The sequence below is a fragment of the Struthio camelus genome, chromosome 1 (genome assembly GCF_040807025.1).
Source record: "Struthio camelus isolate bStrCam1 chromosome 1, bStrCam1.hap1, whole genome shotgun sequence".
In the NCBI taxonomy this organism is placed as follows: Eukaryota; Metazoa; Chordata; class Aves; order Struthioniformes; family Struthionidae; genus Struthio; species Struthio camelus.
The window spans coordinates 138,075,468-138,099,508 of NC_090942.1; the positions used below are offsets into that span (position 1 = coordinate 138,075,468).

General features: G+C 42.8%; 1 protein-coding gene across 6 annotated transcripts in view; it reads right to left on the reverse strand.

The window, feature by feature from the left end:
• The window catches only part of RAI2 (retinoic acid induced 2), a 45,631-nt gene that overhangs the window by 19,518 nt on the left and 2,072 nt on the right, over nucleotides 1-24,041 (reverse strand). Inside the window, exons 1-2 of one of the 6 annotated variants that reach the window (XR_011136273.1) lie at nucleotides 10,469-10,567; nucleotides 9,282-9,408 (exon numbers count right to left, since the gene is read on the reverse strand). The exons of 3 other annotated variants lie outside the window; for them this stretch is intronic. Coding sequence is in view for 1 of the 3 variants with exons in the window: in XM_068918886.1 (XP_068774987.1) it covers nucleotides 3,545-3,547 (3 nt within the window). In the remaining 2 variants the exon portion in view is untranslated. Of the gene's footprint in view, nucleotides 1-3,544; nucleotides 3,770-9,281; nucleotides 9,409-10,468; nucleotides 10,568-24,041 lie in introns of those variants that run through there. 2 more of the 6 variants (XR_011136274.1, XM_068918886.1) reach the window with 2 other exon arrangements.

The following is a 24,041-nucleotide window of genomic DNA, read 5'->3' on the forward strand; positions in this document are numbered from 1 at the left end:
TCTTCCAGAGGAGTCCGTCGCTCAGAAACAAAAGCTTTCCTCCTCTTTTCTCCTTCTTCTGGTCGAAGGAGGAGGGCAGGCAAAGCAATAGCTGTCATTTGCCATTGCTAGCCTGCAGCTCCCAGAGGTGTGATGCTGCACGGTGCTTGGAGCTACCCATCGGGCCCCAGGGGCTGTCGCTGCCAAGGACTTGGGCAGCAGTGTGGGATGCTCAGCACCTGCCTTCATCTAGCCCGCAATTTCTGCTCCAGAAAGCTAGCAGTTGTCCTGCAATTACCAGGGTATTGGTGTCACAAAAGCACGAGGTTACAGGAATCATATTACTGTGATCTGTAGTTGTTCTTCAGCTCCAAACAGCAGCAACACAGCATGGAAAGGGATGAGCACGTAGTTGCTACTTTGATCCTGATATCAATCTGATGCTAACAGAGAGTACAAGAAATGTGAATTATAACATCTTTCCCATGTCAAAAACAAATAGGAAGGATGATAGATTCTCCTCAAATTACTGGGGGGAAGAAAAGGAAAGTAATAACCTCTAAAAACCCTGAAGTTTTTACTTAAGTTTTTTTTCATATATGGCAGATGTTTTTTTCAGTTGATGAAATACATTTTTTTTTCAGTTCTCCAAATCTATCTTTGGCTGATGGACAGTACTCCAGCTATTTACTGGACGTGGTGATCTACAGCTCTAGCCTTTGGCATTCCTGTTTGATTACAAGAAGCCAGCTTCTGGCACATTTAGTGATACCGAAGCAGTGGTTGCCTTACAGTCAGTGGGGCAGTTACAGATCAAGACACTGAATGAGTAATAGACTCACTATCTGGCCCCTTAGTTAGAGCAGATTTATTTTATCAAACTGTTTTTTAGAGATTTATCACCTCCTTTACCTTCCTCTATATACACAGCGAAGAAAATCTGTTTTAAACATGATAGGCAGAGTTTCCGTCAGGGAGTAAATTTGGGGGTAAAATAAAGAAAAAAGGAGCTATTTTTAAGGCAGAGCTGATCATCATGCTGCTCAGTGAAAACAAGTGTCTGAACACAAGTACCGCTTAGCATATTCATAAGACCAATCTGCCATGTGATTCTTCAGATGATCTGAAGTCACTGGAGCTCCTTTCCTTAAAAATATGGCTCTAAGAAATAATTAAATATAGGTTTGGGCTTTGTGCACATAGGCATGACCACTTTTTCCTCAAGCACCTCAGAAGTCTGCTACTGATCCTTAAAGAAAAATGCATTCTGTGCTAATATTAGGTCATGCAGGTTGTGCAAAAGCCCACATTCAACTTGGTAGGAACTTTGTGTAATATTTTCAGAGACCTGTAGTGGATCAGTTCCCGAAACGCAGACAACTTTGTAAGTAGCTAAGACACCAGTCCCACTGACAGCAGCTGCATGTCTCAAAAAATGAAACAAAGGGCAGAAAGAGAGGGTTAGGATACAGAGCTTCTGACATCTGTATTGCAGAACTTCAAGGACCTCTGGGTTGTCTCCAGATCAAAGGACCACTTGATAGCAGTCACTAGACGCCTTCTAGCAGAACACTACCATTCATCTCATCCTTTGCATATCCTCCTAAGAAAGGTCATCTCCGTTGACACTCTTCACAACCTATTCCTAAGAGTAGCTGTAATGGAAGGAAGTGGTAGCACATGGCGGCCTGGCACTGGCACAGAGATTCGGGGACCCAGTTGTGGGGACACACACGACATCTGCTACAAAAAGAGAAGATGGTGCAACAGGGTCCAACACACAAACAGCTCTGGGCATCGAAGAATCAGAAGAAAATGCATGACTGTTGTAGGAGAGATGGAGGGGGAACTGAGGAAACCGAGAGCTGCTGACAGAAGGCATGAGGTGAGGGAAGCTGTAGGAAGCACCTGAAATAGAGGGAGGTAGAAAACTCACCTTGGTGGGGAAGATATAGACGGAATGGCAATAAACAGGTACTGATTTGTGCAATCTCCTTAGCTTGCAAAAGCAAGATCCACTAAGGGATGTCGATTGGTCTTTCTGAAAGAGTAGCCAAACACAGATGAAAAATGTCTCTGACCACAAGCGAGAAAGTGATATATCTCCATAACTTTGAAAGTTGAAGAAACAGAGCCACAGAATAGTCCCAGAGGTGTCCTGGCCACACTGCAAAAACCCAGGTCATGCCAACAGGTCTCCTTTTACAGACTTCCATGGGCTCCCCAACATCAGGGTATGAAGGTCCGACTCTGGATTCAGGGCCTGAAGGAGGTGGCTGGCCAACAGAAGCAAGTTTCTATGTGGGGTCTCAAGGCATTTCCACAGTATGATTTACAAAACTGCTCTCAGCTAACATCACAGAAGTTGAGCTCTCACTGAGTACAAATATATTGAGGGCAACATTTAAGGCTCTTGAAGAAAAATACCCTACTTTCTATCTATAGTCACTTCTACATACAAATCCTCTTGCACTTTGTCTTCTAGAAGGAAAGAAATCATGCTGAAGCCATCCGTAAGCAATAATGTCTGGAGCTGACTGAAAACCAACGTCAGATGCATGTTGTCATTTACTAAGCCATTAAGAAATTCCTTATCATTGCCTTGAAGCCACAATTTCCTGTGGCCTACTTATAATTACTTTGTGCTTCAAATTCTCAAATCAGCAAAACAGCAAAAATGATTAGAAAATGTGAAGCCAGTAAACATGCAAGGCAAATATGTCCCAAGCTTTATGGACAAGGGTTGATGAAATTTAACAGTAGGCCTAGAGTCTGAGAAATAAAGTCCACAAAATGATGTCAAAAAAACCAACCAAACACAAATATTCTTTGGCCCAAATTAACAAGAGCCTGAACCAGCCAAAGAAGAGTCAATACAGATTTTCAGATTTATTACTTTGATGTAAGAAAATTCTTTGGATAGTGTTGCTTGCTCAGTATAACCACAGAAATTGGAATGGCAAATACTGCACTCCGATTTGAGGACCGAAAGGTTGTCTGATTTCATTGTGCTGGTTAATATAACAGTGCACATACTGGCTCTCAGAAAGCTATTTTCTAAATTCAGATCAATAATCAGATAACCAGAATGAATATTCACCTTCTACAAGAACAGCAGGTTTGTGTATATCCATGTGCGCGCATGCACAGGTGCACACACTCACACACACATCCACTTACATTCTCTTCTTCCATCTTTCAGGTCACAAGAATACGTGCTAAAAAACATTGCTGTATCCCAAACCAAGACCTCTGAATTTGCAAGATGCCTGGCCTTTTACGTAACATATATTTCTGCTAATTGTACCCTCCTCTCTCACAAAAATAAATTCAAGCAGAATTGCTCAGTAAAAGTTCAGTTCAATCGCTTCTTATTCCAGACCTATGAAGGTGTAACTTCACAAAGAGTTTGCAATGACACAGTTGATGGATAAATCACTGAAACGCCCAAACATTCAATCTAACACTTATGTTAAGTACATTTCTTTTTTTTTTTTCCCCTCTCTCTCTCTGTCTGAGTAGAGCATGATAAATAATTTTTTAACTAAGCTTTCCTTTCACTCACCATTTCGGAGGCTTTGCAACAGAAGCACAGGAACTAGAATCTATGCACTGACTGTTACCTACAGCATCCATGGGAGAGGACGTTGACCGGAGAGTAAAGGATGCACGCCAGTACCCGCAAAGGAGAGGAGGGAGAAGTGAGGAGTCACACATGGCCAAAGAGCAACAAGGAGCTCCCTCCTCCAGCACACCTCTGCAAGATGGAGCTTCATATCCCCACTCCCACCCCTGTCTTGCGTAACTAATCCCTCTTGGCCTTGTCCAGAAGTCTTGCCCTGTTTACTTTCCTCTCTGTCCCCCACATCACAGTTTCCACTTCAGGGTGGCCACTGCAGGGGACCAAGGTCCTGGCACCTGTTTTGCACACTCAGCAATACCTCAGAGAACTAAAAGGCGACATAACCATTTAACATGAAGAACTACAAAACTGCTTAGGGCTGCAGCCAGTGCAACAGCATCGAACCAGGTGAGCTCTTAGGTGCACGTGGACCTAGGAAAGGCGGATGGCAAGATCAGCCTTGAGTTATAGGTTATTCTGTGGGAAGTCTGCAACCCTTCACTGGAATCAGTAATATGCCAAGTATGCAAGAGGAGAGAGGACGACAGTGTACAGTCAATGACATGCTGGCCTATGAGTCATTTGTCTACCTGTCCTCAACAATGGCCTTGCACAACTTGAGTCCCCAGGGGATTGCAGCAGTAAGTCTCTGTGGGGACATATCTGTGACATATCTTCTCTCAGCTGAAGGGACAGGACAGTAGCTGGAGAACAACGAGTGTGTGGATGCATTAATGTAAAAAAGGTTGGGAGAGGACACGGAAATTGCAAAAGAAGCTCCAAGGGCATACACCCATTTGCTACAGCGGGTGTTAAAAAAACACTTCCAGGTATGATAAATAAACCAGGCCACATCCGGATTTCTGAAAAGCGCTGCAAAAGCTCGCAGGGTGATCCTTTACCTTGTCCTCCTCGATCACTGTCACCACAAACAACCACCGGCTCTTATCAGCAGAGATGTCTCTGCGAACAAGCGACTTTAGGACATAGTGTCCTTCCCCAGTTCCTTGAACCCTCTAGACAATTTACGACACTGTCACTCATATATACTCCCTGCTCATTTGGACAGTTCTTTCCTCTACATTTTACATTTTGATTTTTAAACAAATGTCCTAAAAAACTCTTTTGAGACTGTGATGTTAAGCCATTTTATTGATATTCTGGTTCACTTCTCAAAATATTTGCAGATTATAGGATAAATAGTATTTGCTTTTATCCTTTCTTTGGGAGATAACAGTTTGGTAACTTAAACATTAACCAGATGAAAATTTATTGGTTATCATTGGGAAAAGCAGTTCCTTTACAAAATTAGCCTTTGACCCAGTTAGTCTTTCATAAACAAGCAATGAATTAAAATTTCTCAGCAGATAGAGATGTTTGCAGTCCTGGTATTGACTTGTACAAATGTTAAAAGGTGTAAAGATAACAAAACTACATCATCCATATTTTACAACGTAAAGACCAGGGATGAAAAACTACTGAAAACTTCCCTAATGAAATGTCAAAGCCAACTAGCTTCACTAAAGCTAATCCGCAAATCTTGATGACAGTGCAGATTACCCAGCCTGCTAAACTGGCAAGCATCCAAGGAAGCTCATCTCCCAGGGATTGCACCTCCATTTAGGTTCACCTTAGTCTGAATTATTTGGAAGAACCCCAGAGGAAACAAATTTCAGCTTGCATATTTCATTCCCAGGACTTTTCCTATCCTACCAAATGTTTAAGTATCAAGCAACAACAGCACGTATACACACACCCGCAAAGCCCCAAATATTGACACTGATTATGCAATGGCCAATCACCGACAGATATCAGACAGAAAGCTGTTGACAGATGCTGCAATATAAACCTCCTAAGAACCTTAAGGTTTGGCAAAGAAATCCCTTGTTCTTCATCTACGCTGCCCTAATGCTTGGATCTGAAACACACTCAAAATGAAAGATTATTTTTTCTCACACTGGCTATCTATAGAAGATCCTTTTTATAATTCTCCGGGTTGTGCCGCTCCCGAAAGTCAGATCCAGCAAATCAAAACATTTTATTGTAATTTCGTATTGTTTACTTTTGCAAGCCAGGATCTTGGCAGAGATGAGCGTTTCCTCTAGGGACGAAGAGGATGGGGGCGGGAGGGGGGAAAAGGAGGGAGGCATGGAAGGAAGCACATTAATGCAGGCTTCCTCATTGTCTGTTTTAATAGGAACACTGGCTGAAATACAAAGGAAAATTAGCTAAACAGACCTTTGCTACAAATTCAGACAGACCGGAGGATGGGTGTGAAGGTGCAGCAGGGCCAACCCGCGCAGACATCCACAACAGACAGGGATCTGGCACGGCCACAGGAAAGCGCCAGTGCCTCCTTGCCATCACCCTTCTCTGCCCAACACGCTGTTGCTTCATCAGCGAAACTGGGGAAGACTGTGGGCTCCCCTTTGGGACAGGGGACAGCCCAAGGAAGGTGGCTGAGGCTGTCCTTGGGGGAGAAGGCGAGCAGGGGGACAACCTTAGCACCTTGGCTGAGCGCTGGGGCGAGCAACTCAAACTCCCCAACCCCAAGCTGGGGGCAGGCTACTGGCAGAGGAATACAGCGCAGCCCGAGCGTTGCTTTCCCTGAGCCTTACTCTCTTCTTGCTGGCTGAGCACTGGTAAAGGCACAGTGTTGCCAGCTGTCAAGAGGCTGTTACGAGTTTCGCGCTGCTTTCCTCCGAAAGGCCCAGCTCTTGGAGCTTACCGAATACGTAAAAGCAGCAGCTCTCCTAGGAAGAGGGAGAAAAAGGAGAGCTTTCTTGCACCCAGCCTGCCAGAGAAACTTGAAAGCAGCAGTGATTCCAAGCGCGTTTATTTTTCACTGGGTGGTTTCCAGGGAGATTTGACTCATAATATTCAAATGTTTAGGTAAGCAACATTTAAACTGATGAGAGCACTTAACAGCTCTAGGCTAGAGGGATAAAGCGCTTGTATTTTAACAAATTACACGGACAACTCTTACGTTTATATCGTTTCGTTCTGAACACGAGCTGCTCTTCCTGTTTGCTGCTGAAGCCATGGGCCTCTGAGCAGTATGTGGGAAACAGACGATGCAAGGAGAGTATGCCTGAAAGGGATTTTACTTATCTAATTTTGTTCCCGATTGTCCATATCAGGGGCCCAGACCTTCTCACGGTCTTTAAGTCCAGCTTCCTTCTGCTGCTTCGACCTAGACAAAGATCCAGGGCCAGATATCTGAAATGGGTATTACGCCTTTTAGTCATAATTTGACCTGTCCCCCGGGGTTGCCCGGCTGCGGGTAGGCAGAAGGGCAAAGGCATGCCCTCTGAGGCGTGCCGCTGTCGCTGCGCGCTGTCTGGCCAGCCTTGGCAGAGCCGCGCCGCCAGCTCTCTGCCAGGCATAACAAATCTCCCTGTCCTTCGGCATCGTCTTTTTCTCCCTCTCAAGCTTTGTTTAGGTAGGGAAAGTGGTTCACAAAGACCCTTACACAAACTCCTCCCAACAACAATCGAGTTTCTATGCAAAATGATTCACTGATGTTTTAAAAAAAAAAAAAAAATCACACCAACAGGAGCTCTCTCTTATTTTATTACCGACTTTCCACAAAGGCACTGAGGCTGACAATCGCTAATGCTATGTCTGGCATTAACTCGCCGTGAATACCTCTCAGCAATAACAACTGATAGTAGAGCTCGGAGCCTACACATCATGCTCCTGTTTGTACATAAATTCCTTTTAGAAGGATTTCAGCGTCCTCGCACTGGTTCTACCCAAGCATTTAGGCCGTTAAAGTCAAGTCAGCCAGACAGAACGGTGCCATACAACTACAAACAACACGGGACACTTTTTTATTACAATATATTGCACTATTATTTCCAAAAGCACTGACAGCAATACACAGCCTGTAAAAATATATGCTCATCATAAAGAGGTTAGATACTAATTCCTGCAGCTTAATTTTTTCTTAAGGGCCCCAGCCCATTTTTCAATTAAGGCAGGATAATATTATTAATCACAAAAAATTGCTGATGCGTAGAATTGTTTCCTTTCTAGCTAGCATCGGCTGAGAATCGTCAAGACACCGTGCCTCTGACTTATTCTAACTTAGCCGCAGTACTGAAGCTGCACCGTGCCTTAAATCCTGCGACCAACCTCTGCCGCGTGGAGCGGCGCAGTCCTAGTGCTGCTGGCGGCACCATCCCCTCCTCCGCCCACTTCAGTGCGCGCGGGCTGACAGGAATAAGCCTATGGATGCAGATAAAAACGCATTTGTCCCAGGCTCTCCCCTTCCCCTCGTTCCCGCGGCCAGCTTCGCAGGGCAAGCCCGCGCCGGGAGCACGTGTTTTTAACAGGCTCTGGTAGGGGCGCGTTGCTTGGGAGCCGTGTGTCAGCACCTCCCCGATGACAGAGGAGACGAATTTCTGCCCCCTCCCTCGCCTTTCAGCGCTACAGGGCTTTCCTCGGCTGAGGTGGTCAGCGGTTCTTCGCTTTAATGGTTTTTCCCTTCCTCTGCTGCTGCCAACTTCATAGGGAAGCTCACCTTCAGACCCGGCCACTGAAAGCAGCACGAAGGAAAGAGAGGAACTGAAAAAAAGTCATAAAACAGGAAGCTCAGAACGATGAAACCTCTCCTGTCCCGGCAGCCAACGGGGGAGACACCTTCGCTCCGGCTCAGTAGGCTCCAGCAAGGCCGCGAGCGAGCTGCCTCTTGCCCTGCCGTTGCCGCACCGGCCCCGCCACGTGCCGCCTCGGTGAGGCCAGCCCATGCGGCCGGCAGCTCGGCGGGATGACGGTCCCCTGCCCTGCTCCTCTGGCTGCCCAAACCGGGGTCCTCCTGCATCGCTCCCGGCCCGAGCGCTCGCGTTCCTCCCCCAGTGGGCTAAAGGCGCATGTTTTGGGATGGGATTGGCGTGCGCCGTGGTTTTGCCCCTGTACGGAGTACGTGCCAGGAGCCATTCGCTTACATGCGGCCAGAAGCGTGTAAGTGAGGAGTGTGGTCGCCCAGGTCCGTCCCCAGCCGGCGGAGGGACCCCCTCCAGGCACTTTTCCCAAGATGATGGAGTCTCTCCAGGGGCTAGAGCAAGCTGGCTCCTCGCTCAAGTGCCTGACTCCTATTTCAGTGGCACGAATCCAGACCAAACGCCTTGTCTCCAGCCATGTGTCCAACCCTCTTCCCATCTATGGGCACTTTCCCTCCTACACATCGCTATGTCATATATTCCCTGGCTTCTGCTGAGATTTCACACTCCCCCGCTCACAGGACCTCCCACGATCAAACTCACGGCAGTTATCTCCTTTGCAGCTCAACCTTTGCTCACTGCCTGGAAAACTTTAAGTATCACTCCCGACTTGTGTGCCCCTGCCGTTCATCTCCTCCCTCCCAGGCTCCCTTAATCCCTTGTCCTGGAAATTGTAACCTCCTTATTTTTTTCCCCCCAGAGTGACCGATCTTCTCACAGCTTCAGAATCCTCTTTCTGTTTTTCCCCAATTGACTGTTTTAACACTACTGCCAGTTACCTGCAGCCTTGTGCTGCTAGTTTCCTGACATCATAAGATACTTTCTTATCCAAAGCTGCTTTTATAGATACATAATAAACATACATACATATATAAAAAAAATACACATACACACATACATGGTGTATAACTGTGGAAGATGGGCATATATAGAGAGATACAGATATAGAAATAAAAGCCCATCTTCCACCATTTTATTAACTCGTGTAAAGAAAGAAAGCAAAGTGCTGGGAGCATCTTGTAGAATGTCCCACCTCTCACAGTCATTGCTTCTTGGCAAAACAGCAGCATTTCGCTCTCAAGTCTGCAGAGGCAAATCGGATAAATAGAAACTGAGAGTTTCAGCCAAAAAGTCCTTTCTGACACAAGTCGCTCTTCTTCATATGATCAGTCTTATTAAGATCAATGAGGACCAGCTAAAGCTGCAGGACAGAGTTTGTGCATGTCTCTTTGCTAAGATGTTCAGCATTATTCTTCCTCGTGAAAAGGAAAACTAACCCTGTACCACTAAAGCAATAAACATAGTGGGATTAATGGTCAGCAACACATCGAATACCGTTTTCAACAGTTCCATAGTTAGCAACTACTCACTGATAGTAATTGTTACAAAAAACTGAACTGCAAGAGAGAGATTTTCATGTTATATATACATACATATATAAAATAAATCCATGTGTTTGTACGTAAATATCACTTCATACAAACCCAAAGTATGTGAGGTTAAAGCTAATGGGCTAGCTTTGTTGAGCATCTCAAAAAAATCAAATTAACTGCAATGAAATTCAAGGCACAACTCAGGATTCATTTCATTACTATCAGAAAATTCAATCTCTGAAATCTTACAATATTAAGCTAAAGCAATGATCTTTCTGTTAAAGTTCTTTCTTTTTTCATTGCAAGGTGAGAAAAAGCTAGCAGGCCCTGTGAAGGTGAGGGTGGGGATTCCTGCTGGATACTACTGAAAGCTTGGAAAACGATCAATCAATTACTTCTATATAAGAAAAAAAATAATAAGCATCCTTTCAAACAAACACTAAAATACATTTTGCAGAATGAATTCTACTTCTTGTATCTATTCCCACATCACGCTTTTTCTTGCAAAGATTAACTACATAAACACACACATATATACGCATAACCTATATTTAAATGTAAAAGACAAATCCATTAGGGAGCTATTTAAATCTACTCATTGCTGCAATAACTAATCATCTTATCTCTGCGTCATACTGAAGGTGGGAGAGTCAGAAGTTCAAGTAAGATGCCTACATTTAAAGCAATGTTCTAATGAATCTGCCTTTTTGCTTTATTTTACAATAAATACTCCTTAACCTTACTGCAAGACCTAGATGTACAGTACTCACTGCAATTTCAGCTTCCTTTTTATTCCTTCTCTTCAGGGTTTCCAGCTATGTTTCTCTGCAGGAGTCAAGTGTGGTTTTAATAAGGCAGATGAGGCAGGGCTTCTCAACTGCTTTTGATAGAGGTGAGGTGGTCAGCTCTTTATCGACTTTCTGCAGTACTGCAGCTACGTACCGTACAGACAATCTTGCTTTATGAGCATGCACCAGACAGGAAACGGGCCTGGAAATTTCCAGTCGGTGTTGTTTGATACACTGTTTGAAAAGCTGCACAATGTGCATATAAAGGAAATGAAGGAGAGCCTTTTCTGTTGTTGTTGCTAACCCAAACTGCAGTCACTAAACGTATCTAGGAATGACTGTTGAGAAGCCATTTTAAGAATTAACATGTTTCAGCAAAATAAAGAAAAATCAATGTTGATTATTTTGTACAAGTAAGAAAGTGCTGCATTTCAGAGATCCTTTTCTAAATACTTTGAAAAAGGCTGAAAAATAATGCGGGAGGTAGCTGCTAAAGGATTTTATAATCCCTTTCTATCTAATTAATCACCTACAGTACATATATGTTGTATGCAGTACACAATTGCACTTGTAAACACACATATTCACAAGGGGATGTGGAAAAAAGGGAAGAAATCACAGAATGGTATCATGTAACTATTAAGGTTTTATTGATACTAGCAGAGCAACTGCACACTCACAAACTACACACATCTTTCCAATCAAGTGGCAATAAAAAACATGCATCCTTCTTCAGCTACATATATTACTTCTGCTATTTACCATGTTCCGATTTTTTTTGGGGGGGGGGGGGTTGCAGGAGAGGTCTACTGCATATCCCTTCTCCACCTCACATGTACACTGGCAAGATATATTCCTCTGCTTCTGGTTCTAGCACGGGAACTGGGAGATGTACGTTCATATCCTCTGCCGTGGACTGCTCACTGCCAAATGGGGATAATACCTTTCTGCCCCAGGGGAGAGTAGTGATGGTGTGTAGATCAAAGATGGCAAGGTTCAGACACTTTGGTAATGGCACCCATATAAAAAGCTAAAACAGATGTAGTTACTATGAAAATATCAGACGTGTATACGCACTCGTGGTGCTGACTGCATGACGAGTATGAATCCAGTCACCAACTCGCACCTTGAGAAATGCTAACCGCAGAACTCCTGGTGTCAAATAACAGAGGAGTATGCAACTTCCCACCCCTTGAACCATACCTGAATACCAAAGGCTGCACGGTATTTATCCTGATTTTACTTCTTTCAGCTAATTGCAAAGCTCTGGGGAATCTGCTAATAAAGTTATACACACACAAGCACTCAAGAATCTTTAACAGCAGTCTTCCAGCTATAGTGTTACGATCAGAACATGTGCCCTTATTTCACAAAGGCCTAACTACATGCTTAAATTCTACCAACTTCAGGGGGACATAAGGATTTGCTTAACTTTCATTATATGCTTAAGTGTCTTTTCTCAATAGATATGCTCTCCTGCATAAGATTTAATGTATACTTTAACATATACTAGTCATTTGTTTTATAGTTACCTGGATAATATGTCTTTCCTTTCCAAGTACAGCACTGGGCCACTTATACTGTAGGGTATTATTAGATATAAACGGAAGGGAACACTAAAAATTGGGGAAGGCTTTTCTACTTTTTAAAGTTAGTGATCTGAAAAACGTTAACAATGATAGGTAGATGACTTGGCTGCACACTGCAATATTACTTAAGCGCTCCCAAATTTTTGTCTACTAAATAAACATCAGTGGAGGGCTATACCCCATAGTCTTTAATGGAATGCAATGACATGAAAATAACCCATTGACCAGAACATTTTCACACTGTGTTCTGCATTTATATCTGAAATGCAGCTATAGGGAACTAGCATCTTATGAATTAACAGATGTTAGGATCTTACAACACAGACACTGCTTTAATTCAGATCACTTTGCTGAATTAGGAGGCTAAAAGAAACATAGATGCCCACGTTCTCTCCTGAATGGCTGTCTTGAACTGACCCAATTTTTACTGTAGTTTAGCTGATCTGTATTTCTTACGTGTCCCCCATCTGCAGCTCCCCAAAGCGTGTTCTTACAGCAGTTTGCCTTATTTTTCTGAATGAGATGCTGCTTACCTAATGGATCTCATGAATTTCCTTTTCTGATATTAATTGCTGACCACTTCATTTTTAACCCTCTTGACTTGGTAGAATCTGGAGAACGGCCTGCCTCTGCTGCTTGTGTGTGCTCTGGGTCTGGTGGGCCATAGATGCTTAGAGTTTCTAGAGATTCATATATAAATATATTGATTTCATTAATATTACAGGCAAGTTTCACTCTTTAGAGCATAACCTCAACAGTTAAAACTATTAATGGTTTCTTCAATTTTTAAGATCAGCACTTGTCTGAAACACTCCAAGAGAAGGAACAGACTGGCATTGTCTTTAGGTCTTTGCTGGCAGCAAAGCGGATTATTCCGATCATATTCTGCAGGGGTGCAGTCAAATGCTGTTCCAGGCTATGGGCCAAAATTTACCCCAGTGCCTGTACTCAGTTCCCACTGGCATTGATGATAACTCCACAATGGACTGAGAGTAGCGAGGGGACAGAGATGTGCTAGCTGCTCAAATAACGCAGTCTATGCGCTGAATAATTCATTTTAAACTGTTGCACAGATGTCAAAATGTTATTGCTGATTTCTGTCCAGCAGAATGGGCGTTTCTTCTCCTGGTATGAGCGTGTCACTCCCAGTAAGGTTAGAAAAAAAATCGAGGGACGTCTCAGCAAGACAACAAACCCTATATATGGCATGCCTGTGAACGTAAAATGAAACTCCCGAATGCTGCTTATAGCCCACCTTTTACTCTCCTTATAAGGATTTTCCTGAGGATGCACTCATTCATTGCCTCTTTAAAGAGTTTCAGAAAAGCACATAAAAACATCATGTGGTTACATACATTTAAGTATTTAAGTCCCCAACAATCAAGTCAACACCCAGTATTTTCTGTAAAAGTCCCACAAGAGGCCTCTAGGTACAGACAACTCGGGAGTCGCAGGCAAATCTGGAGGACAAACAAGCCTATGTAAATGAGAGTAAGCAGATCTATCCTGCCAATTTTTTCCCTTGGCTGCAGCAAGAGAGCCCCACGGTATAAGTCAAATGCTTCCTGAAAAAGAGAAGGTGTTTTCCTATGTCTCCTCTCCCCCTAAATCTGGAGCAGCCAATCCTTTCAGCTGGGCTTACCACCTGGATTGCTCGGGGGCCTAATCACCACGGCACCTGCCAACATCTGTCCCCAGGAGTGAGGTGGGACTTCTTTGTGCACAGGGGTGGTGGCATCAAGGGAGGCAGCCCTGTGTAAGAGGAGGTCTGGAAGAAAAGTGGGAAAGATGCTGGGGAGCCACGGGCTGAACCACTTGTCCTGGCAGATCAGAGGCTGGCCATCTCTGCCATGAGCCCAAATAGCAAAGGCACCCCTTGCGTGCACGCGTGCCTCCCTACTAGGGAAGTGTCAGCTAAAAACTGCAATTTTCCACTGGCTTTTTCATGTCAGCTGGTCTGTGTGGAAACAGACCTAGGCTTAATGAGCTCTAATTTGTTTTAAATCCATAGGATTCTTTTTAATAATTAACAGTCGCCATCGCTCAGCGAAGTCATTCCTTACCCCTGACTACTTGCTATTAGGAATGAATTCACTGTGAAATATTGTTAAAAGGTGGAAAGCAAGTGACATAATTCAAGTTTTAATTAAAAATGTATATATATCACACAAACGAAGAGCAGGAGAAAGGATCCTAACTGAATAAGCAAAAAAAAAAAAAAAAAGTACTCTTTCTAATCATCCTCTTTATTCTTTTTATGCTATTTGAATTCTTGTAATTGGTTCCTCTTACTGGATGTACTGTGCCCAGAACGTATATAACATTTTTCTCTCCGAGATTCCAGGAATACAGAATGTGTCCACATCATTACAGCAAATATTACACATGCTCACACACTAGGGTCCAGGAACTACAATTAACACATTAAGAAATAATAACTGCCAAGGGAGCAACGAAAGATAAACAGCATGTAGCTGATGTAGCAAGAATTCTGGATGGAAAAGGCCTGTCTCTTGGGTAACAGGCAACAGAGAAAAATCGAAGCACTGTGCAGTCCGGCCCTGCCATTAAGCTAAAAAATCCTGAAAACTGGTTGAACAACTGTTTATACATTAATTCCTTGAAATTTAATTTCACTAAAAGTATTGCTGGCTTTAAGCTAGATTTTGGTGGAAACTGAAAGCTTGTGTTTACAAAGAAATAACCATCATCTCCAATTTGAAGATTTAAATTGATATGGTTTTTGTGATTTAAAAATTGTCCTGAATATTTTTTTTTAAAACAGAAGCCAGAAATATTTATTGAATGACTTTTTTCCCCCCCTGCTTGCTGACATCCATTTTGATAATTTGGGATTTTTGTTTAAAGAGCTGGAAAAAGATAAGAGTTTCCATATTTTTCTAAGTATTTTTAATCAAAAAAAAAAAAAGTAAGCTTCTGAGTTGTTTAAGTTTAAAGCTTCCAGTTTGAAAGTGTTTTGTGCAAGTAGACCGATAAAACAAAAAATTACATAACAAAATTTTATAACAAAAACAAAATATTACAAAAATAAACATAACAAAAAATTACAAGAGAATGTCCACCATTTGGATATTATTTGGATATACATTTTCACTACTGTAACAAAAACACAAATCACGGACCATGTCTGCCCTTTCGGATACCAGCCCGAGTTTTGCCCCTGCTTTCAGCTAGAACATCAGAAGGCCTTAATACTTTATTTTTCATCAAAATTTTTAAGGCAATGGAAAACATGGCACAAACAAGGTTTACAAAGTGCTTTGTCTCATTTCTTTCCAATCCCATTTCCCACCTTAGAGCTGCACAGTCACAGAAAATTCAGCAAGAATACTGCTATTATAACCCCTTTGCTAAATTCACACAAATCCCTCCAGGGAAAAAGGGAGGCAGAAGAGGCCACAAATATGAGGGCAGCATTAGCAGTTGTGCTAAAACCCACCTTTTGGGGAAAGAATTGAGAATGCTTCTCAAGCTGGGGAGATGCCTGTTATCCATTTGGTGACTCTGGCTCAGTGTTTTTGTGAAAGGCATGATCCCCCACGCTGCCCTGAAGCATCTCTCATCAGTCAAATAAGACATTTCAGCAAATAACATGGCACTTTGTAAAAACATAATTGTTTTTATTTTCCAATTTTCCATGTTTTGTGTAGAGTGCTGCTGTGTTCAAGTGAACTGAATAAAAGCATAAACAGTAAGCACCATCTGGAGAACATTCTTCCAGCATGCTGAGAAATAGCAGCCGCCTGTGCTCTACCTGCTATAAATAAATGTCATTAAAAAATGTCCAAAAAATTGTTTGTTCCTATTTGATGGAACTGCAGCCAGATAAATTTTACTTAACCCAGTATTAGGGTGACTACTATCTTCTTGACCAAAAACAAAGTGCTTTTTTTTTTTCCCCTCAATCATTTATGTTAATATCTGTACTACTAACAGAGTATCAATCCCACACATTATTCTAATAACAGCATCAGAGGTTGCAACTTAACTGAGTAACACATGAATAAGATATTCAAAATCTGACTGCCTTTAGATTCACAATATGGTGATATCCCCGAATCTGCTAACAAGAAAAGGGGTAAAATTATTCTTCTTCTAAACTGACAGTATATCACAGAGTAGAAAAAAACGACATTTTTTTTTTCTAGCATAAAGCCACTCCAATCTCCTCCTTTGCTGCTCTGCTGAAAAAAATATACAGACTAAGTTGGCTGTGGGGTTTGGATGAGGCTCTGTGAAGGGTCAATGTTTGCTGTGTTTGTTTAATCACTGCAATTAGAGCTATGCAAATAATGAGATTGTTTGCTCTGGTGGCCAGGCTGAAAAAAATGAAAAGGAAATGTTTGAGTTGAGCATTTTAAGAACTATTTTTATTTTGTCTTTTGGTAAAAGGAAAAAAATAAAAATGCCTTGTTTGTTCCACTCTGAGGACAGTGACGTCTTGAGGGAAAAAAAAAAAAAAAATCAAAAAAAAAAATCAACCCCCCCCCCAAAAAAACCCCAAGCAAATTTTAAATGAAAAAGACATTTTCACACTGAAAAAAATGTTTCAGCAGTTTACATTTTTTTCCTCCTTTTTTTTTGCCAGAACATGTGGCCAATGTTTTCAGCTCCCCAATCCGGATTCTTTGGAGAGCCTACTATTTTTTTTTTGGGGGGGGGGGGGGAAAGGGGGAAGAGTTTGACTGTTCCTTATTCTAACCTCAGACATATTTCAGGCCTTTGTTTATGGGCAAAGATTGAGAACTGCAACTTTCTCTCTTGAAAGGCATCACTTCCAGTGTTTAGCATTTTTGATGTCAAATGCAGACCCAGAGCGCATGGAATTCAAAGGGAATCTTTCCATTGATACATTAGGCTCAGGAGCAGCGCACTGCTTGCCAAAACGAGTTGCATAGGCACAGTTACCAGAATAACAGCACTACCTTTTCTCAGTTCTCAACTGCACAGCTAGAGCAGACAAATCAAAATTATACTGGCCCACTTATACTGGGCCAAAACTTCACTCCAGTAAAACCCATGTGATTTTGAACTGACAGCTAATGAGGTAGATATTTGGCCCCTGGTTTTGGAAAGAGATAGTACTGATCTGAGGAAAATTACTGGGGGGAAAAAAAAAAAAACAACGCCAGCAAGAATAAAAGGACTAAATTCACAGTGATTATGTTGTACAGCGTAGGAAAAAAAAAAAAAAAAAGGGGGGAGGTGGTGAATTCTCAGAGGAAATTTGACTCCAGCACCCTGTGCACTGTAGGATGCATGGTCTCCTCTTGGAGGCAACGTTGCCTTTTTCCCCTGTAAGAGAGGGTTCAGCTGTTTGTACTGTAATGTTTTCCTTTTTTGAAGTGAACACTTCAGTCAGGTTTCAGGTGGGGAGCGAGGTACAAGCACGGCTGAGGAAGGGCGAACGGTGAAGAGGCTGAAGCTGCCCACAGGCTTGGAAAACCCGAGTACCACAGCACTGACCCCCTCCTAGCCTGCCCCTTTGGAAAAAAGGTATCAGTTTTGGTCTTTTACAATAGCAACAACTTACAGTTGTCTTTAAACAAACCGAAGTCAGAACCGACTCTGGCATGGTACGGCTCTTCCCAGCACCGCACAGCCTCTGCAGCCTGCACGAAGTAAGGATGTGCTTTGCTATAAAATACAGGGCCAAAGGAGGTGCAGGCTGGTGCAGGAGGCAGCCTGTGGGAGGCAGCCTCCATCTTCACTTTGGCTGCTGCCCGGCTGATGAACCACCAACCTCAGCGGGAAGAACGAGCGGGTGTGAGATTTGAGTTTTCTTCTTCTTGTCCATTAGTACATTCACAGAGTGGTTCCTCTACAGCCCCCCTTTCAACTCCGTCACTGTTCCCACTGAAAGCGAAGGAATCATTTCCATTATATTTTATTTTTTGTTTTCAGAAGGACTCAATGTGCCAGAAACTGTATGAATACAAATGAGGGTACAGTTCCTTCCCTGACAAAATCATCATCTCAGACACAGCAAGGGCAGGAAATGATAATGTGGTTATGGTTCACATTAGCCATATTTTCCTAATATAAATATTTTAGCTCCATTTATTTACAGAGTCCGCTCACACTAGTTAGATGAGACTTTGCAAAGAGGTACTTGAACTGTCTGGAAATGAAGCCATTTGACTATTGATTTTGCCAGGATGATGTTCTGTCTACATGAATTAGGTTTTGCTGGAGCAGGTATGGAGGGAAGTCAGGTGGTTGGTGTGTGGGGGGGTGTGTGTGGGGGGGGTGTGTGTGTGTTGGGGGTGGGAGGTGTCTTTGTTTTGTTTTTGCCTTTGGTCAAATTCAAACAATATGCAGTAACAAGAACTAAATGTCATTTTCCTCCCATCCATCTTAATTTGGCATCCATTTTAAAGCTTACCTTTGACCTTTTAAAATGTTAATACACTTAAGCAGATATAAAAAAACACAAAGCTCCTAGAAAAATTAATCATAGCCATATCATGATGTTAGTCTAAAAATGTAACATCAGTTGTTTTCCTCTTTAATTTTAAGAAGCATTTGTCATACTCAGGAGCAGTAACTACACCACAATTAGCTGTTATTTCTTTTATAAATATCTGTGTTAAAATGTTATAACAAAATCCTACCAGCAGAAGCAGCACAACTTACTATGAATTCTTTTGTTCCATAACTGCCTAGAATCATGGAAAAGGTCCTGAAAAGGACCTTGAGAAGTTGCCTAATGCATCCTTCTGCCCCAAGGCAGGATCAGCTATATCTAAACCATTCCTGACAGGAAATCTTATTTAGACTTCCTTAAAGTAACAGCCTTAAATAGAACAGGAAAAAAATGCACAAATCAAAATATACACAAATATGAAAATACAAAAAGACAAGACTGTGGTTTAATTAGCCCTGACCTAAATGACACCTCTCCGACCTCTGACCACTTCATATTCTTTAGCCAAAGAGGGCAATAAGTTCAAAAATGGAAACTATTAAAAAAACCCAACCAAATAAACAAAACAAACCTTCCTTTTTGAAAATAATAGGCTGCTAGCTTGAAAACCTTAGCTCATTGGAAATTCAGTGGCACCTCTTCCTCAAGAAAAGCAGTTTCTGAAGTACCAGGTTCCCAAATATTTGGCCTTTATGCTTCAAAGCCAAGAGCTCTTCAGCTCCACCAGAGAACAAATAGGAAGAAAGAGCGTTGATGAGCCTCTCCAATAACTAACACACACATCTAAGATGCCTGGAGCCTACTCTTGATCAATGGCATTGACCTGCTCCTTTGACTTGACTGTTTCAGAGGGCTTTTGAATTGGGGGTGGGAGGCTGTATTAAGTCCCCTCGGGACAGTCACTGCACAGCTCTGAGGGTACGTCCTACGAATGTGAAGATCCATGAGCACTCAAACATCCTCTGTTTTAGCCTACTCTCCTGTAGCATCTAACAGCATTCAGGTGAGGCCCCAGCAATTTAATAATCCCCTGCAGAAGGGGGAAAATTAGCGTGATAGCCATAACGTATCCTGAAAGACAAGTGATGTCTTCATGGCTAAACTCATGTGGGAAGACCCACGACTACCTGAGCATCCAAAGATCGCATAAGGACCTAAATGGCAAACCTAAACAAAAGGCAGATACATTCCCTTAATGCGTGGGGATGTAACTCCTTACAACTGCTTTCTTCAGCCTACCATTACTGTAGTACCAGCACAACCCTACCTCGGCCATCCGGTCTTCCTTAAACTGAACGGCTGCTTGGGTGAGACATGAGATACAGAGCCAGATACTACCAGCTCAGTGAAGAACACTACCCCTTCTAATGGATCTTGCATGCACAATGCAGAAGAGCAACAAACTGACTGCTTATTGGGAAAATCCTGACTAAAAGGATTGTTGCCCTTTCTGTTTGCTTTGCAGTAGCCTTGTGTGGATCCAGCTCTACAGAAAGCAATCCACCATCAGCAACCGGAAAGAAAAATGTGTACCCCATACACAAAAAAGTATTTCACATTTCACTTCATTTTCCACATCTTCTACCCTCACTGCCCTACTGGATCATTTAGTTTAATGCTCCTCAAATTCTTTTTTTTTTTTCCTTTAATCAAAACACCACCTAACCCCTTTTTTTTTTTTTTTTTTTAAAGTCCAAGGACTATTTGGTGCAGTATTGTTGCATAAGCTTTCAAATAAAATCAAATTTTTAAAAAATCTACTGAGTGAGTACACATTTCTCACTTCACCATTCCCGACTCTATGACATTATTTGTTTGCTGGCTTGCAAGAGAATGCATGTATGTGGTTGTCATACTTTTTGCAACTGTTTTATTCATCATCTTCTGATATTCATGGACCACAAGTTAAGTAACACTGCTCTAGTTAAACAGTTTGTTCACTAAGCATAGATAAATAACTGATGAGCTACAAAAAATTGCTATTGTTGGAGGCAATCACCAACTAAGTTGGCCATTCAACCACAGAAGCTTTCTGCTCTAAAAGGTGACAAGCAGCTATGCAATGACTACTATTATTTTCTCAGTAAATTCAGAAGAAATAGGACATTGCAGTTAAAAAACACAGCAAGAGCAATTAGCCACTACTGTCATTAAGGATTCAGAGGCTGAAAAAGAACAGTTGGTGCAATGCAGCTGGAGTGGTTTTTCAGAGTAAAGTGATTATTCTCTGGCCGTTAATGAATTATTTTTCACTGGAATGCAAGACCGGCATTCCTCCAAATAGCCTGGCTTTGCTGTGAAGACTATGCCACCCAGCAGAGCATACGAGAGCCATTGCTCTCTTGGCCCTCCTGGTAGCAACTGCATATCTCTTACTGCTTTGTTTCTACGTCACGATAAAAGCAGAGAAATAATTAAAACCTTGAAGCAAATATAGATGCTGGAGTAGAGACTGCTCTCCGGAACTAGCCTGAGTTTGGAGCTGCACTGTGGGATGCTCGAGGGGTGCCTGCCTTCATCGGTCCCCCTGAAACTCAGTGAGGTGTAGTGTCAAACTTCCTTCACCTCTTTGGCCCATCGGAGTTTAGACCCAAGTACCAGCGCCAAGATAACAAGTCTCTGACAAATTCTTAGATGACCGATGACTGTTTCTAGGACACTGTGCCTCAGCAGTGCCTCACTATAGACTTGCAGGAAAAGCTATGGATATGGTTATTGCTGGGGCTTGTTTAGAGATCTTTGCACTTGCCATGGGGAGGAATCCAAACCCCCCTCCCCCCCAGCCCAGCTTGCAATTTAACCAAATAGCAGCCAGCTTCCTTCTCCTGTTGTAGCTGCACTCTGGCCCGTTTGTCACAGTATGCTTCAGAAGTGGTGCAAGCAATACAGGCATCAGAAAGCCAAAAAGTCAATGGGCAGTTCATGCCGTGGAGACTGAAAGGGAAAACAAAACTATCCCAGGATCTTAGGTTAACTCTTGAGAACATTTAGCCTCAATATGATGCCTCAAAGAAGTGTTTTCCAAACAACTATGCACACTACTAACTAGCAAAAAAACCTGTTGGAAACAGTATGTGCAGTTTGGCAGGGTCCAGTTACTCGAGCTTGAAGCCAGCACTCAAGCACTTGAGGTTTCCCACAGCATCCTGCTCCCCCTGTGACAGCGGGAAGGGGCTCCCACTTCTCTCGCCCTGTGAAGTACTGCAAAAACCCACAAACATGACCCTGTAAATGCACCCAACCCCTGTTACAGTGTCGCTACGCAGCTGCTGTACGTTAACGGATAATGTGGACAGACCTGTTTGAAAGAGAAAGCCAGAACTAACAAGCAACATTGAAATGCTGTTGACAGAGAAGCTCCTGCAAGAGTGGCCAATCTACCGAGTAACTTGTTCTGCGTCCTAGGAAGGATGGACGAAATTGAAAGTCTATGGAATGGAAATTTCTGAGGAGAGCTGGGAAAGGTTAATGATCCTTCCTAGCCTAGGAGCTCTCATAAAGCTACCTCCTTTTTGGAGGTAGAGTCTTCTGGGACGTTTTGGGACGAAGGCTTTGAGGGGAGAGCTTAAAAAAAAGGGGGGGGGGAGGTAAAGGGGAGAGGGTAGGATTTTTTCTTCCTGAAGATAGTATTGTGGGCTTGATAGTAAATCTAAGCAATGCTACCAAGTACTTTACTGTATTGTTATTCTGTAGATGCCGTTTCTGGAGCATAACCCAGCGCAGTGTGATCTCAAAACAAAGCAATTCACAGCTAGCATCACACATTGTCAACTGAGTCCTTCCACTAAAAATAAAAAAGCAAGTACCCCCATAAATCATTTATCCATCCCAGTTTCATAACAGGAATATTTGTCAGCTCCCATTTTGCTTCTCTTTCTCTCACTCACTGACTGCTCCACAAAGCCACCATTTCAGCTGTCTGTGCATACAGACCGGCGGGCACGCTGAGCCAGTACAGCTACTGCATTCTGATTCTTCTGCCTGTAAAAAGAAAGTTAACCAGTCTTCCCCAAAGCCTCTGCAATGCTGGCTGCTGCAAAGCCGATGCCTCCTGGGTCTGAAAGGCTGAACAGGGGAGCCATAGCGAACAAGCAGGCTCCGGTGGGGTAAAAATGGTTATTCAGTACATATTTTGAATGGCATTTTTTAAAATATATTTTTCATCAGTAGCTCTGAGGCAACTATTGCATGTACTTAGCTACTGTAACAATCACGTGATTTATGTAGAAGTAATTGGGGTTAAACTATCTGCCACATCAAACTCTTCACATTTGGCCCCATCTCTGGGACCTAGAAACATCTGAAATAAATAAAGCCATGTGTCATTTAACAGGGTCTGGGCTTAATTAGGATCATTCTGATTTTTATGGGAGGAATCTTGTACTGCTAGCTTTATATGGCTAGTCCATCACTGGCAAGGTTATCTGCTTTTCTTCTTAGTACCTACATGAAAATATCTCCATTTACACAAAGCTTTTTTTTTTTTTTTTTTAAATCCTCTGACCAGCCAGATGACAACCACTCCTTATCTTTGGCTGTCTTCCATGCTAAAATAAGAATCCTGTTGTTATACCAAGGGAGCTGCAACCTTCCACCTCAGTTCTCTGTTGACTTGCACACAGCTGGCTACACAGAAACACCGAAGGTACCATTTTTTCTGGCCATTTTTCTGTTCTGTTGTTATAATGCACCCTCTAGTTATGATGCATATTTCCAAGTCACACCAGGCCTCTCTTGTGCCATGTTTGTTTTACAAACATCAAATGACAGTCTGTGTCCTGAAGAGCTGATGATCCTCAGCCCACCCTCACTTCCGTAACTTCCCTCACCTGATGTAGCCAAGCTGATATGTCGGCAAGCACACAGCAAAATATCACTCAAGCTATGCAGGGCGATTGATTAGCAGCACAGAATGACTGGATTAGAAGAAGGGTACGATTAGAGATTGATGAATTGTGGTGAGGCTGTACTACTCTGTACTACTGGCTCAAGCATTTGAATCTCAAGCCCTATCCCCTCAGACCAGCATGGTAAGGTATCGCCTATACTGGTCTTGAGACTTCTGTGTGCAAGGCAATTGGGCAAGGTAAAGGATTTGAGTTAGCATCTGAATTGAAAACACTGTAAACACAAGCCTTTAGCAGGTCACCAGCAAAGAAAATGAAAACGGAGGCAGGGAACGGTTAAACAGTTTGCCCAAACCTACACCATAAATTTGTGGCAGAAGCAGAGACAGAAGCCAGATTTTCTGAAAATCAGTTCCTCAAGCAGAAGATGAGCCAGCCCTCTTTGTTACATGCAAATGCATTTTTCCCCTGTAATTCACACTGGTGCAGGCTCTACTCGGCTGCAAGTTTCCAAGCCTGCTCACAGCGAATGTCAGCTTCCCAAAGTTGAAGCGTGTTCAGCGCTACCTGCTCATCACACGCGTCATGCCTTTTACATGACTAACCCGGCTGGCTCAGTCCTCGAGCCTGGGCTCATAACACAATCCATGCATGCTACAAACACTTATCGC